The sequence below is a fragment of the Carettochelys insculpta genome, chromosome 11 (assembly GCF_033958435.1).
Source record: "Carettochelys insculpta isolate YL-2023 chromosome 11, ASM3395843v1, whole genome shotgun sequence".
Classification (NCBI taxonomy): domain Eukaryota; kingdom Metazoa; phylum Chordata; order Testudines; family Carettochelyidae; genus Carettochelys; species Carettochelys insculpta.
In genome coordinates this window covers 23168889-23184474 of record NC_134147.1, presented here as the reverse complement: position 1 = coordinate 23184474, position 15586 = coordinate 23168889, and the positions used below count along the sequence as shown (strand labels likewise).

At 36.8% G+C, this 15586-nt stretch overlaps 1 protein-coding gene across 1 annotated transcript in view; it reads right to left on the bottom strand.

The window, feature by feature from the left end:
- CACNA2D3 (calcium voltage-gated channel auxiliary subunit alpha2delta 3) overlaps nt 1-15586 on the bottom strand; it is a 710484-nt gene that overhangs the window by 25764 nt on the left and 669134 nt on the right. Inside the window, exons 33-35 of the mRNA XM_075005060.1 lie at nt 13564-13616; nt 11880-11935; nt 8279-8390 (exon numbers count right to left, since the gene is read on the bottom strand). Coding sequence (XP_074861161.1) covers nt 8279-8390; nt 11880-11935; nt 13564-13616 — 221 coding nt within the window. The remainder of the gene's footprint in view (nt 1-8278; nt 8391-11879; nt 11936-13563; nt 13617-15586) is intronic.

Here is a 15586-nt window from a genome sequence, read left to right as displayed (position 1 = left end):
TGTAAGAGTCATTATTTCCAATGTAAAAACAGAACTACTATTTGTATTAAAAAAATCATCCCACAACTCAGTACTAGTATCGCACTACTTTATATATTATTGTGTAAATTGGCAAGTTTAAAATAAACAAACGAACTATACACAAACCCATTAACAATCCATTGAACTCCCTTTTACAAGGGCCTCATATTGGTTCTCATTTACACTAAGGCCACTTTATACAGCTCAGACTGCCAAGTCAGTGTCAAGGGGTCTGATGTAAATGAAATCTGACCCCTAGAGTGCCACAATGAACTTCTATTGAAATGTGCAAAACACTGAGCTCACTCTGCCAAGTCAATGTTCATTCAAGTCAATGAGAGTTAAAGGTAGTTAGCCCTTTTTTTTTTAAAATCATTTACACCACCACTAGTGAGAAATGCGGGTATGGCACATGTGCTTCTCAACATTAACAAAGTTCAAAACCATTCATTTGTCTGTCAGATTTTCACCACATACTAGAGTATACTTGGCTTGTCTGCTGAAAAAACAACTACATAAATCATACAATGTACATCAGCATCTGTGAAGAATAGTTGCTTTTGCCCATGACTCTTTAAGATGAACAAAGTAAATTTGGTAAGAACCAAAACTATTTCTGAGGGGGTATTTCAACATGCAAGCCTCTCCTGGAATCCATAGGAGATCCTCATTTATAAATGAATTCCAGGGTGAAATAACTTAAATTCCTTAGAGATACTGTTGTATTGCTTTCCCCCCAAGGGGCAGGGGAGAAGGTTGGGGGTGGTTTCAATCTGACAGCTGCTGTAAGAAATTTAAGTGTGGGATGGAGCTGGGGGGCATGTTCAGGCAGAGGACTGGAGGGTGTGAGAGGCTCAGAACAAGAATTGGAACTGGGGAGTGCAGGAATCAGGGCAGAAAGTTTGGTTATGGGGGTGCAGGAGTAAGGGAAGGGGGTTGGGAGGGATAGGAGGCCCAGGGCAGGAGTGGGGGGTGGTGCAGGAGTCAAGGCAAAGGGTTATGGAGTACTCAGGCCAGGAGGTTTGAGGGTGCAAGAATCAGAGCAGGGTGTTGTGAGGTATGGAAGGGCTGAGGGCAGGAGACTGAGGTGTGGAGGGGGTCAGAGAAGGAGGCTGGGTGTTTGTGGACCGAGTCTGGGGCTGGCTGGGCCTGTGGAGATGCCACTGCCTGACCACTGGATTGCTGGAGCAGTGGGAACCACGCTGCAAGCCACCTGAGCAGCAGGGCTGGAGCCTGATTGCACTGCAGCCGCACTACCCAGCATGCCATCAGTATCCAGAGCCCCATCCTTAGCTGTGCCAACCTCTTACTGGTGCGCCACATTGGAGTATGCTGGCTTATTTTCATATTTAGTTGCTCCAACAAGAAAGAAATTGGGCCTTGGTGTTCTCTACATATCTCAGAACTGGCAGGGACCTTAAGAGGTCATCAAATCCAGTCCTCTGCTCTCACAGCAGGACCTATCATCTTCCCTTACACATTTTTTTAAAAAAATCTAACCTACAAACAATGCTTTCCTGAATTGAGGAGGATACTGGCATATTTCTAGTTACATTTCTCTTTATGTTGTACCTTAACATCAGTGCTCTTTTTGTGCTGGTACTTGCCGATACTGAGTACCAGCACCTCAGCAGACCCAGCCATTGGATTGGCTGGAGGTTGGAGACTGGAGAGCCAGCTGAGTACAGGATCCTCCCAATCCTGCTGCAACTAAAATTAATGGGAAACATACCTTTCATAGAATCACATAATTGTGCAACTGGAAGGGACCTTGAGAGGTCATCTAGTCAAGTCTCATTTACTCATTTCAGGACTGAGCATTATCTAAAACCATCCCTGACAACTCCACCATGAAGCCTCTAGGGATTCCATGTCAATCCCAAGCCTGGATAAAAGAGGTGGTCAGATGACTGATGATGCACTGATAGTGAAACAACAATATAAATGACATCTGATATCAGTACAACTAAATGATAAAAGATGCTGGCTTGGATGTGGCCCAGATAAACAAGGTCTGTGACACCAATTAAGCAATCAGGGTTGGGTCGATAAGTTGGCTACCGAAGGAAAACTACAACTAACATATATTATCAGTTAGAACATGGAATGTCTGAACATTGTGGGTGACTGGGAAATTAGAGCTGCTTCGGAAGGAGATGAAGAGATACTGATGCAATATACTTGGACTAGCAGAGATGCGCTGGCTGGCATCAGAAGAGATGTGCAGTTGTGAAATCATTTGGTCAGGGAACGAAACTAAGCATGAGATAGAAGTTGGCTTCCTTCTTAGCAAAAGAGCTAGAGGAGAATGATTAGGATACACACTGGTGAGTACAAGAATGATGGTAGCAAGATTCAAACCAAAACCATTCGAAGTGTCAGTCATTCAGGTGTATGAACCCACATCAGACCGTATGGACAAAAAGATTGAGCTATTCTACAAAGACTTAAGAAAGACATTGTAGGAGATACTGACCAGAGATGTGTTGACCATCGGAGAAGATTGGAATGCAAAGGTCAGAACAGATAATGAAGGTTGGGAGAGAATCATGGGAAGGTTTAGATAGGGAGAAAGAAATGAACGAGGTGAGAAACTACTAGAGTTGGCTATGGAGCATGAGATGGTGATCCGCAACATGAGATTCCAACAAAAGGACTGTAGGAAGTGGACATGGCAATTGAACAACGGGAAGTCCAAGAACATGATGGATAAGATTTTGATAAGAAGATGGGCAATGGCAGTACTGAACTTCCCAATGAGCAGATATAGACTCAGTCCCACAGTCTAGTGATTGCAAATATCAAGATAAAACTCAAGAGTAAGTGTAAGACACAGTTCAAGAAGAGACATGGTGAGACTAGGCTAGGTGAGGAAGAAATAGATTACGCATACAGAGCAGTGCCGGAAGTGAAGATTAGGAATACAGCCACAGAGAAAGACTTAGATAAGTGAGTTGCAGGGATATCCATGGCGACAGAAGAGGCAATTGAGCAGACTGTTCCAGAAGGAGAGAAGATCAATAAAAAGTGGATTACACAGGAAACACTGAAGTTGGTCCAAGAGAAGAGAGCATTGAAGATCAGAAGGGATGTTTCCAATAGGGCAGAATAGCAATATAGGGTGAAATGCAATGAGGTAAGGAAAGTGGCCAGAAAGGATATGACAAAATGGTTAGAGGAGCAGTGTGAAGACAGAGAGGTATTATGGTGCATGTAAGACCAGGGAGGTATAGAAAATTATTAGGAATATTAATAGGAAGGGTCAGCCAAAGCAGATTGCAATCAAAGATGAGAATGAAGAGGTGCTCACAAACAAGGAGAAGATTGCGCAGAGGTGGATGCAAAATTGCACTGATCTGTACAAAGCACAGTTGGAACCGAGGAAGGGAAGTGGTACATCATTGCGGAAGATGAGGAGAAGCTAGCAAAAGCAGTGCAGGTGCTAAATGAGGAAGGGAAGTGGTACAGACTGACTATGAACACTGATAAAACAAAAGCAATGGTATCTGGAGATAAGGAAATAGGAAGGAAGATCAGTGTAGATGATATGAAGATAATGAACTTAACAGAATTTTAATAAAAAATGTCTACAAATGTAAAATGAAAATAATTAGATTAAAAGGAACCATTTTATCAGCAGGGATATACTGCAGAAGTTTAATGCTGGCATGTTTATCAAATTCTAGAACCATAAATATTATCTTCCTTTCCAAGTTATAATAATAAACACTTTGCACTTTAAGAGACCTTTCATCAAAAGACTTCAAAGTACTATATAAACACAAATTAAGCCTCACAATCCCCATGTGTGATAGGCAAAGAACATAGAGGAAGCTAAAAAAAATAATGTTGTAGTCAACTGAAACTGATACACAATTTAGGTGGACAGATTTAGAATTTGGTTACACGCCTGAGATAAGACCCTGTATTTGTGAATAGGGTTGTGAGTTAATTATTAAGCCCTTGAATCTGAGCTTAATGTCACCTCCAAACAGCAGTGTCCCTTAGAAACCATGCTTAGGGCTTTGGATACAGTGTAGTATTGACTCAGAGGGAAGAGTGTTGCTTGCCACCAATAGATCAATATTTCCTTTAAGCAACTATTTCCAAAACGTCAGCTGCTTCTTTTTAAGCAGAACATTTAACAGTCTATCATTTAAAACACAATACGGTGTATGTGTGTGCGCGCACGCGTGTATGCGTGCATTTGTCAAGAAAAAAGTAGCTTACTGGAAAGTATGAAAATGTTCCATGAAAAAAAAAAAAAACAGTTTTGTACTCTTGTTGACAATCTCAAATGCCCAGAAAGTACGGGCTGACTTGTTTTGGATTGCTGTTACAATAACAGATTAATGTAATAATGATTGGGATATTGAATAACAAAAAATTATTGGTTGAGGCAGCCAAAGCCTGACCCTAATGACATTCTTATGTTAATTCTTGTTTTCTTTTAGGCTCCTACTTTCTTAATAAAACCTATATTTTTAAAACATTTTAAACACTGCAAATTGTCCTGAAGAACTATTCATTTCTTTATAGCAAGTTTATACATACAGGATTATATCATATACATACACACACACTTAGTATCTGATCCAAAGCCACTGAAGTCAACAGGCAGCTTTTCATTGACATAAGCGGACTTTTAAAAAAGTCCATAGAGTTAGCTGAGTTATTTATGAGTGAACCGTTCATTTTATAGAATCCTTTATAGTATTTGCGATTTATTCACCAGCACTTTGATTTTAATTCATGTACGTATTATTCAAAGTTATCTCAAAGTTTTATACAAATCAATTATAGCCTTTTAATTGGCTTGCTCACTATTCATTTGGACTCAATCATGCAAGGTACAGAGGACCCTTATTAGTCAATAAAAGTTGACAGAATGCCATAGGATGGGAGGAATAGACATTTTATTTTTGCTTTGTGTATGTTCTGTTCACGATTTAGTATTTTGTGTTGAATGACTGTTTTTATAAGTCAAATAACACTGCTTCATTTCACTAAGTTGACCAAATTTTTTATTTAACAAAACAAAACAAAAAATAACAAAGGAACTAAAATAAAAATCAGAGAAAGGCTTGAATGAGTCATTTGTGGTGCAAAACCTCTTGCAGTAGAATAGTTGCAATATTTCCAAACTGAATTCTTATATAAATATCCATGACATTTTCACTTTCCATTAAAGTTCTTGAAGACAAAAAAGGATGAATGCATGTGACAATTAAACAGATTTGCGAATACCACTGGAATAAATTTGTGATTTATAGTCAACTGAATATCTGCAAACACCTTTTTCAATAATCACCTTGCTCTATGTGTATACTGTCAATGTGTAAAATAACTATACTTATTTAGGACCTGATCCAGCTGATAATAAAATCAATGGAAGGACTATGTGGGAGCTGGATTCAAACCTAAGTGTCCAATCATGGGAAGCAATGAGTACCCCGCAAGCCCTGCTGAAGGCAAGGGAAGCTGAGGACACTCAGCACCCTATAATAGTGCACTCTTGATACACCACTCTTAAATTAAGAATATTGAGCAATAAGTTTTGTTGTACAAATATTTACTGTGCTGAAGCCATGAAACTGACAAATGGGTAATAAGATGTAGGCCCACAAAAGTCTTTGTCAAATTCCTTTGCTGTTTTGTGGGCAAGCTGCTTGGGTTATAGCAAAACATTTGTTAACCATGCAGTCTACAATCTTAGATGCACTTTGTAGATTGCTAATGACAGTTAGAGAGTAAACACAATAATGAAGTGTGTTCCCATGAGAATATGACAGTTCTCCAGATTATTTCTGTATGGTTTGCTATTGCTTGTGGAGAAAAATAATGGCTGCCTTGAGATCAGTTGGTTACAAACATAGATTTGGTTCTGGTGGTTTTTTATTTTGTTTTGTTCCACTGTGGAACATAAAATGTTTTTCTACGAAAATCATCTTAGCACATTATTTTTAAATACTATAATTTTCACCGACTCAGTTTCCAACTCATTGCTGTCCAAGTTTTGCAGAATTATGTTATTTTTGAAAGTTATTTCCTTTGCCCTGAAATTACCTATGTAGTTTGAAATCTGGTTCTGTCATATTAATCTCTTTTAATGGAATCAAGTCTTTTTGCAATGTAAAACAAAACAGACATGATACAATAATTTGTTGGGAATGTTCTCCCTAATCCTCTGAGCAATGATGATAAAGCAATATAGTTTTAACTCTATATTGTTGGCATTAAGCATTACACAGCAATATAACAATAAGAAGTCTTTGCTATGTGGAAATAATTCAATTTTCTTGAGTATGTACTTTTCATACAGTGGGACCTGTTGTCACTATGAAAATGTTCTTCAGGATTAGTTCACAAAGTAAGACTACTTTTGTCATCAAAAACATTATAAAAAGATATAACAGCAATAGTTTCATTATCACTAAATGATAACCAGAAGTGAATGAGAACAGAATATTAATTTTTAATATTTTAAGTCATCAGAAAGGTATGGGGCACCCTCAACCCTAGTTCTACATTTTGGGTTCTTGGCAATTTTCATCTTTAATACACTGGTATAGCCCAGGGGCTACAGGTTCCAGCACGAGATCACATAGCTTGATCTAAGTGGTCTGTGCTTAAATCAAAATAGAGTAGTAAGTTCTGAGACCTTCGAAAGCTGAGTGATGCTGCAATTTTTTTTACACTTTACACAAATTAAATATCTCTCTTAATCTTCTGACAAGTTGTTAATTTGTCCCTACATATGTTAAAGTGTGGATGGCTCTGAGAAACCATCTGGCTGACCTCTTCCCCACCAATGAATGTGTAAAGCAAACAATTCTGACATTTCATTTGCTAGCTCCAACATAACACTGGTCAATTCGCTGTATGTGCTTCTCCCTTTTCAGTAAGAAAGGTATATTTGTCAGCTTCAGATATTTGTTCACTATAACAGAAGTATCAGAGAGGTAGCCATGTTAGTCTGTAGCTTCAAGAACAACAAGAAGTCTTGTGGCACCTTATAGACTAACATATTTTGGAGCATAAGCTTTTGTGGAGTCTTTGCCCATGAAAGCTTATGCTCCAAATACTGTTAGTCTATAAGGCGCCACAAGACTTCTTGTTGTCCTATAACAGAAGTGTCTTTAAATCGTTATTTTCTAAACTATCCCCCAGGAACGTATTCACTCTTTTTTAAGATGCTCAGGAGCATGTGTGTTGAAATGGGTTGAAACACATGTTTATAGTGAAATCCTACGAAACCTCCCTTGAATTCAATTAGGCCTGGGTTGTTTGTTGCTAACTGCATATTGGTTTAGGATGAAGCAGGAAAGCCTTAACAATTTCTGTCTGACGCAAACAAATCAAAGAAGGTAGGATTTTGATTTGTCTAGTTCTTTTTTGTGTTTCTGTGTTATAAATGATACTATTGCAAATATTAAGGTGTTTTGTAATAATGACGCCTCAACATAGGGAAAGTTAAATTAAAAAAAATGATATTATCATTAAGTATACACAGTTGACATCAGTTGCAGTAACCGAACAATGCTCTAATTATAATATACTGTTTAGTGGCATTTCTTATTATACAGTAGTTCCATCAACTTTAGAGACATACGAACTGCAGTGAGCAAGAATATTACTTTTTTGGGGAAAGTTGAGAAGTTCTACTTTTAACTCTATGAAGGACTACTCTACTATAGAAATAGTATTAGCAAACAAGGGATGTCTAATGTGTGCCAGACTTTTCTATTGTCAGTTCAGCTTCCCAGGGCTAACGCTCGGGAAAATATATTTACTCCTCTCCCATACTTTACAGCTTAACAACTCCAATATGTGGAGAGTTTGGAGAAATCAAACAGAACAAACAGATACCAGTGCATGAAAATCCAGTGAAATTCCTAAGCTGCTGTTTTTCTCGAAGGATGCATCAGTAAATAATTCTCCCTTTTTTGGGATATTGCACAAGTCTGGTTTGCAATCATTGACATAAAACTTAAATCATTTCAAAGAACTTCTTCAGGCACTAGAAGCCTGGAACTACCCAACACTTTCTGGTATGGCACAATATTCCATGCTTTAACTTCAGAACATTAAACCTTGACTTGACCCCTACATTGCCATGAGAAATGGCATGCAGACATTGATGGTTAGACAAGACAAAATATAAAAGCTAGAACTGCATATCCTTCAACTTACACTTAAGAATCTCAGTTTAAGTGGTTTGCCAAAACTATTGTACAAAAGAACTGAAAGGGCTTACTTGAAACAGTCATCACAAGCAATGTTCCCCGTAGTCTCCTTTATTGTGCGTTCAGAAACAAAAGCTGGATATTCAGTATCACAAGGCTCTAGGGGTTGTTTCAATCTCTGTGCTATAGGCATATAAAATATCTTAATGTTACTTGGGAAGAACAGCACACAAAATTCTCAATTATGTGAGCTACTGTACCAAACATCTTACAGTGAATGGAAACGTTACTCAGCTTCTGCCACCCTGTGATATTTCCTAGGCAGTGCATAATGCTTTTCTTTTTAATTAAGAAAAAATCCTTTTATCTGGGGGGACGCAATTTTGTAAGACATAAACCTTATCATAGCTACATATGTTTTCCCTTTGGACAAGCTAGTTGTGATTTATGGACAATATTTTGTTTTCAAAATGTGAATAGACTCAAGATAAACTAACTGCTGCTATTCTGTTTCAAGTACACACATTTATTTTCTACTTCTCCTTAATAATTGCATTAACATGTATTTGCCGGAGTACAAATGTGTATTTGCTGGACATTCAATTGAAGTCGACATATCATTTCTGTGGAGGGTAACCCTGAAGACTGCATTGCCTCAGAATAGAAAAAGAAAGTATGTATGGGACCAAAAAAAAAAAAAAAATCTCTGCACACCAAGATCCAGGCTGCTAGCCCTGGGGCGAGAGTCTCCAGCTGCCAATGTTAGGAGTGTCGGGGGCCTGGGTGGGGGGAGGGAAGAGCGAGCTGTCAGTGTCCTACTTCAGCTAATGGAACAACTCTTGATGAGGACATACTCCACTGACAGAAGGAGATAGTGTAGACATGGATAACCTCAGTAATCACTGCAGCAGCTGTACATTGACCCATTTTAGGTCAAATTAATTCTGTAATGTAGACAACACCTCTGTGTCTTGTACCAGTGAAACTAATCTGACTCTGTTACATCAACCATAAGAATTTTAGCTGCATAGCTTTAAAGAGTGGGAAATATGCACAAAAATTGGTGCAATGTGCTTCATGAGCAAGATATATACAAACCAAAACAGGCATTTATTTCCACAGACACTTATTAAACAGAGGAAATAATTACAAAAGACGTCTTGACTATGTGAGGCATGCACCATTTCAATGGGCTGCATCAGGACTAGCAGGAGACAAATAAATCATTTCTTTTTGTTTCCTAGATGTTCAAAAAAAAAAAAAGACAAAACAAAAACCAGTTCACTGCAAACCAAAAATGAAAATTCAAATGTTTTGTTAAATCAAAAGCCAGTCATACATTTTGTTTAGGGACAAATAAAATATTTGGTTTCTAAGCATTTTAAACCTTTTTATATATAATAAAAAGCAAAGGGTTAGAGTCACAAAACTGAGGAGGTGATGGTGGTCCTCTTAATACCAATGGCTAGGGCACTCATTTGGGATATTTGAGAGTCAGGCTTCAACCCCTGTTCCAGCCATACTACAGTAGGGTCTCAACATTCATGAATTTATGGTTCATTAATTCAATTATTCGCAAGTGGCCACTTCCCAGATGCTCTGGGGCATGGGGCACAGGCAGCCGCCGCTTCCCCCAGGGCCCTGGGCAGGGAGTGCCGGCAGCTGCCCCTTCCCTGGGACCTTGGGCAGCATTGCTGGCAGCCACCCCTTCCCTGGGGCCCCGGGCAGGAGCGCCGGCAGCCTCCACTTCCCCTGGGACCCTGAGCAAGCGTTCGCAACTGTCGCTTATCCTGGGACTCCATATTCCTGAAATTCAACAGTCATGAGGGTTCTCAACATGGAACCCTTGTAAATGTTGAGAACCTACTGTACTTTAATTTAGGTCTTCCACTTTCTAGAGTGGCACCCTTACCACATAGCTGTATTGTAATCAGGGTCTCCCAGGGACACATGATGAAGCTATTCAACTCAGTATAAAATACTTGATTAATTATTGGCCACAGGAAGCAAAGTTTACTGGCTGGTGACAAGGCCACCCAGGTAGGATGATGGAGATCCAAGATAAAGTCCTGTGCTAATGAGCATTTAATTATTTAAACAAAGTGGAACAGCTTCAACAGGTGAGGCTGAGAGAGACGCACCAGAGAATGCACTATAATCTGATGGAAAGTGCAGTCAACCTGGGATATGGGAGACAAGTCTGAATTACTGCTCCAGAGAACGGAACTCAGCCAATGTCTTCCCCCATTCGAGGAGCATGCCTGAGCTTCTAAACTCCTGGGCATGAGGAGGAGTGGACAAAAGAATCAAATCGGGATCAAAGGAATGCAAAAGGTGAGTGAAAGTTTACAGTTACATGTACAACCCCCTGCCTCTAAACTGTGCTGTCAGCAAGTCACAATCTGTGCCTTAGAATGGAGAATAGTAACAGAGGGGTAGTCGTGTTAGTCTGTATGTCCAAAAACAGCAAGTAGTCCTATGGCACCTTAGGGACTAACAGATATTTTGGAGCATGAGCTTTATGTCATGACATACATCTGATGAAGCAGGTTTTTGCCCACAAAAGCTTATGCTCCAAAATATCTGTTAGTCTATTAGGTGCTACATGACTTCTTGTTGAGAATGGAGAATGATATCTGAAGTGTTATAGTGGCAAAATACACCCACTGCAGTAAGCAGTTTAAGAACACTATTCTTACTAATTATCACAGAGCAATTCTAAAGTATCTAATAGGATTTAAATAAACATAAAAGCTGACAAAAACTTGGAATTTTCACTCTGTAGAAAACTGTGACAGTTTGAAATTTATTTTCATTCCAAATCAGAACAAAATAAATGGCAAGTTCCCATGAAACAAAAATGTTGATTTAAAAAAAATCCTTTTCTGTAAAACCTAAACATTTTGTTTCTGCTTTAAGTTTGTTAACATTTTAAAAGTGTACCATAATTTATAAAATAATATAAATTTAACCAAGTCAGTTTGAAACACCAAAATCCAAAGCACTTTGTTCTGATAAGGTCAAAATGACAGGTTTCAGAGACAGCTGTGTTAGTATGTTTCAACAAAAAAAGGCATAAAGTCCGGAGGCATCTTAAAGACCAATAATTTTTTTAGGGCATAAGCTTTTGTGAGTTGCAACTTACTTAATCAGTTGTAAAATGGAATCTTTCGATCGTATCAATTTTTTTCCTTAAATAAAAATTTTAAAGTGTAATTCCCATGCAGTTTTAATTTTGATGAAAGAGCATTTTCCATTAAAAAAATCCATCACCATTTTTGACTAGCATACAGAATGAGGCTAAATGAGATGCTTTAAGAAGGAAGATTTTGTTTTATTTTTGAATGTAGAAAAGGAAAACTATCAGAATTATATTGTTTTCTGTTAAAATCACCTCCATACAATCAGCTTTAGTATTATTTATGTCACCTGCATATTAAGTTCTGATTTTATGCAAATACACTGTAATTTCGATGTAGCATTAAAGTACACATATACTGACATATGTAAAATAACTTCATTCTAAACTATAAGGGATGAAAGATAATAAAATATTGCCATGATAGACAAAAATTTACCATATATGTATAGACACTTCATTTATGTTTTAATACTAAAAGTGAAATTAAATCTATAATTTTTTCATTAGGGCCACAAACGGTTTACACGTACCTTTTGCTGTCAAATCTGAGTACCACCAACTGCACAAATTAAATTCCACCAGGAACCTAAAGAAAGGATCAGAGAGTGCCTCATGTTATTACAAAGGGAATTTTCAAACTATTAGCTCTGTGTTCCATCTTTAAACTGTCAGTACTGTGATACTATTAATCCCATTTCAAATAAAAACAAACAAGTAACTACAGTTCAAGTTGCTAGCATAACTCCAGCTTTTTTTTTTGGTATTGTTGTAGTCTCATTACCCTTTCTCTTGCCAGTGAAAAGTTATTCTGAAATTAACACTATCAAGATATTGTACCTACATCATTTTATAATCAGGAGCTTTCACATGAGAAAGCTCATTAAAATTCCCAGTTCATGGCAACCCACAGCAATTTTACAGTTGACCATTATTTATAGTTATTCTTCATCATATAGAATATTTTGATTGTCTAGTAAAAAGCCATATGGTTAGAACTTTCCTGGCCATGATACAGAAATATAAATAAAATACTTTCTTATGCTTATTCCAGGATCCTAAATAATAAAATATTTTACTTCTAGTTGGAGAACAGACTTTATTAACCAGAGGGTAGCAAGTTTTGTTTGTCTGTTTAGAAAGAGAAAGAGAGAGAAAAAGAGAATACACTAGCCCATGGAAATACACTATAGATTTACTACCAAAAATCTCAACTGGAGTGCATTAGCTTTTATTATATTATATTTATTATATAAGTAACACCACTTCAACATGCAAAGTTAATTTAATGATACGAGATTAAAAATGTGGAAATTCAGAAGGGGACAAGAAGGTTTCTTGCAATTTTTGATGTTGTTACAATCAGCAACAGAGTTTCAATTGTAACATGATTTTTTTCTGATATTTATTTTGGGATCTGTATTAAAGATTCAGTTCTGCAGAGTGTTAGCCTTTTAAATATAGTTTCTGAGATAGTACTTCAAACGGTCTTTCACAAAATCTCATAATATTTTTCAATTAAAACAAAACCGTTACAAGAAAAGATTGCTTCCTATTTATGGAGGAATTACATTTAAGCCTGCAATTGATCAGGCTGAAAAGTACGATGATAAAATACACAGCTTAGAATATACTAAATGACTTCTTTCCAGCATAACTCAAAATAATTTTTAAAGCTCTTATTCTTGTGTGTTCTTGGGCAATAGTTCCAATTTCTCTCAAAAGTCATGCCCACTTGTGCATCATCTATGTTCATTTAAAATATGTTGGGGATCAGGTAAAGTCAACAATTAAATAATATGTGACAAGCACACCTAGAGCTGACATAAGTTTCAAAGGCTCCAACTTATAGAATACTTTATGAAATCATGAAATAGCACAATGCATCACTAAAAGAGTTTGTTCTATTGACTACAGCCCACCCAAGCAGCACTAAAACCAGCCAGACATTCATGTTAAATTTAACAGTAACCACAATAATAAATTTGATTTGCGTATTGCAAGCTGTTAGACTGTTAAGCAAAGACATAAGGATATAAGTAAAAGCCATGAATAACATACTAGAAGTTGCAATTTATATATTCCTATATAGTTACTTTTTTAAAACTTTACGTCAGAAATTTAATATAGAAAATGTTACTGATTTTTTTTTCAGAAAGATCAGTATGCAGGACAAAAGTATAAATATGCTTTAAATTCTTGACAAATTTTACTTACATGATGAGTTCAGTCATTATCCATTTTACTGCAGCAAAGAAGGCATTATAAGGCTAAAGAGAAGCAACTCATTTAATAAAAAAGATAAAGCATACAGTATTTGTCCCTTAATTGAAGGCGTATATAAAGAAAATGCTATTTGAACATAGGGGTATCACATCAAAAAGAAGCAGAGCTTTATCTCGGAGATTAAAAAGTATGATACTGTATCTCGATGGCAACATTTTAAAACATTTGAAGTATACTGTCATGAAACGTGCTTTACAAGTAAAACAAAGGTGATCTAATACACGAGTTATCACTGAGAAAAAAGGAAGTTCTGCAAATTATACTTAAATATTTTACCTCTAGGGGCTACTATTTCCTCAGCTAATATGGAGGGAGGAGTATTGATAGATCACTTAAATGTTTTTAAACTGTAATTCATGGAGTTGCATCCGTAATTTAAATCTCTATTCCTCACCTCACTGCCCTTCATTGTAATTGTTATAGTAAAACTGACACAGCTTGAATTTACTTTCTCTGTGTGAAGTCACTTGTGCCCTTCTGAAAGCCCACAACTAAGGATTATTCAGTGTTAAAATATTTATTATTTTTCCTATATTTTGAAGGAAATTAACTAAACTAACATGTATTTAAATTATCTTGAACTCAGTGAACCGATACTTTGTAATCTTGGTTTTTATCATGTTTTGTAAATTTTAAATATTTTACATAAAATATCAAAAGGAATATTAAATTGGGGTAACCCATGCAGAAAAATTAGCTTCTCAAAATCAGAAATAAGGAAGACCATCCCCTCATATATTTGTGCACAGATCTTTCAATTCTGTAAGAAGTTTTGAGTCCCTCTTTTAGATACCAGGGCATCAAAATATTTAAGCATGTGCATACCTTTGAGCATATGTGTACTCCCATTGATTATAATGGAACTACTCAGCTGTTAGAAGTCATGCATATGCTTAAGAACCTTGCAGAATTAGTGCCATATTAAGGTTCCTGATGCAGTAACATCTGGAATACCGAGGCACAATGGAAAAAAGAATGGAATGTCAGTTTAAACTGTTTTATTTCTGATTTCTGGCAGGTGAGGAGGATGTTTAACTAAACAATGCCATTTTTTAGGAGCTTGGGCATATGCTGTGCAGAGAGAAACAGAACAACTCTAATCACACAGAGGATGCTATATACAGCATTTCCTCTCTTAGGGAAGGGGAATTTAAGGTACAATTTACATAAGTTATTGCAGCTTTAAGCAGCAGTAACTTCCCAACTGAAGAGTTCTGAGACCACAGAGGGGGTTCGGGCACATGGCTGGTCAACCCACAGCCAATTACACTACAGTGTATATTCTGTTATTGCTAGTATGCACTACTGAAGTGTTGCAGAAATACCAAGGACTTTAAAAAGAACCTGAGACTAACATGGTCTTGACCTATGAAGAACTGATACACAGGTAAAATTAAATGAACTAAACAGCTAAGTGATGACTAACTAGGATACGATAACTCTCTGCTAGAACTAATAAGAAAGAAATTTCCGTTCAGTGGGAAATTCAGACATTTCAAGAGCTATTTTAATTCCTAACTGGAAAATTCCTTAGTTAATCATACACGAAAATAACCTGACAATCCTTTATTCTGGAAAAAAAAAATTGTCCATAATATTGAATCACTTCCTGTTAATAATGTTAAAGCAATATAAAAATAAATGTATGATATTAATGTGAATTGAAATGTTCCAGTGTTACCAGAAAACTGTTTCAAAAGTGCTATTGGAATTTTTTCATATAATCAAAAGGAAACAAGAAAGCCAATGTTATTCATTTAGTTGCTTTCCTGGTGAAAATTTATGGCAATTGATACTTTCCCATGACATATTTGATTTGAGTAAACAGCGTTTCTGATGGAAAATTTGTTCGGACAGTTTTTAAATCAGCTCTACTACCAATATATGTAGCTGAAAGATGCTACCACCAAATAGGAAGATGACTCATTTAATGCCATGATCATGAAGAGATGAA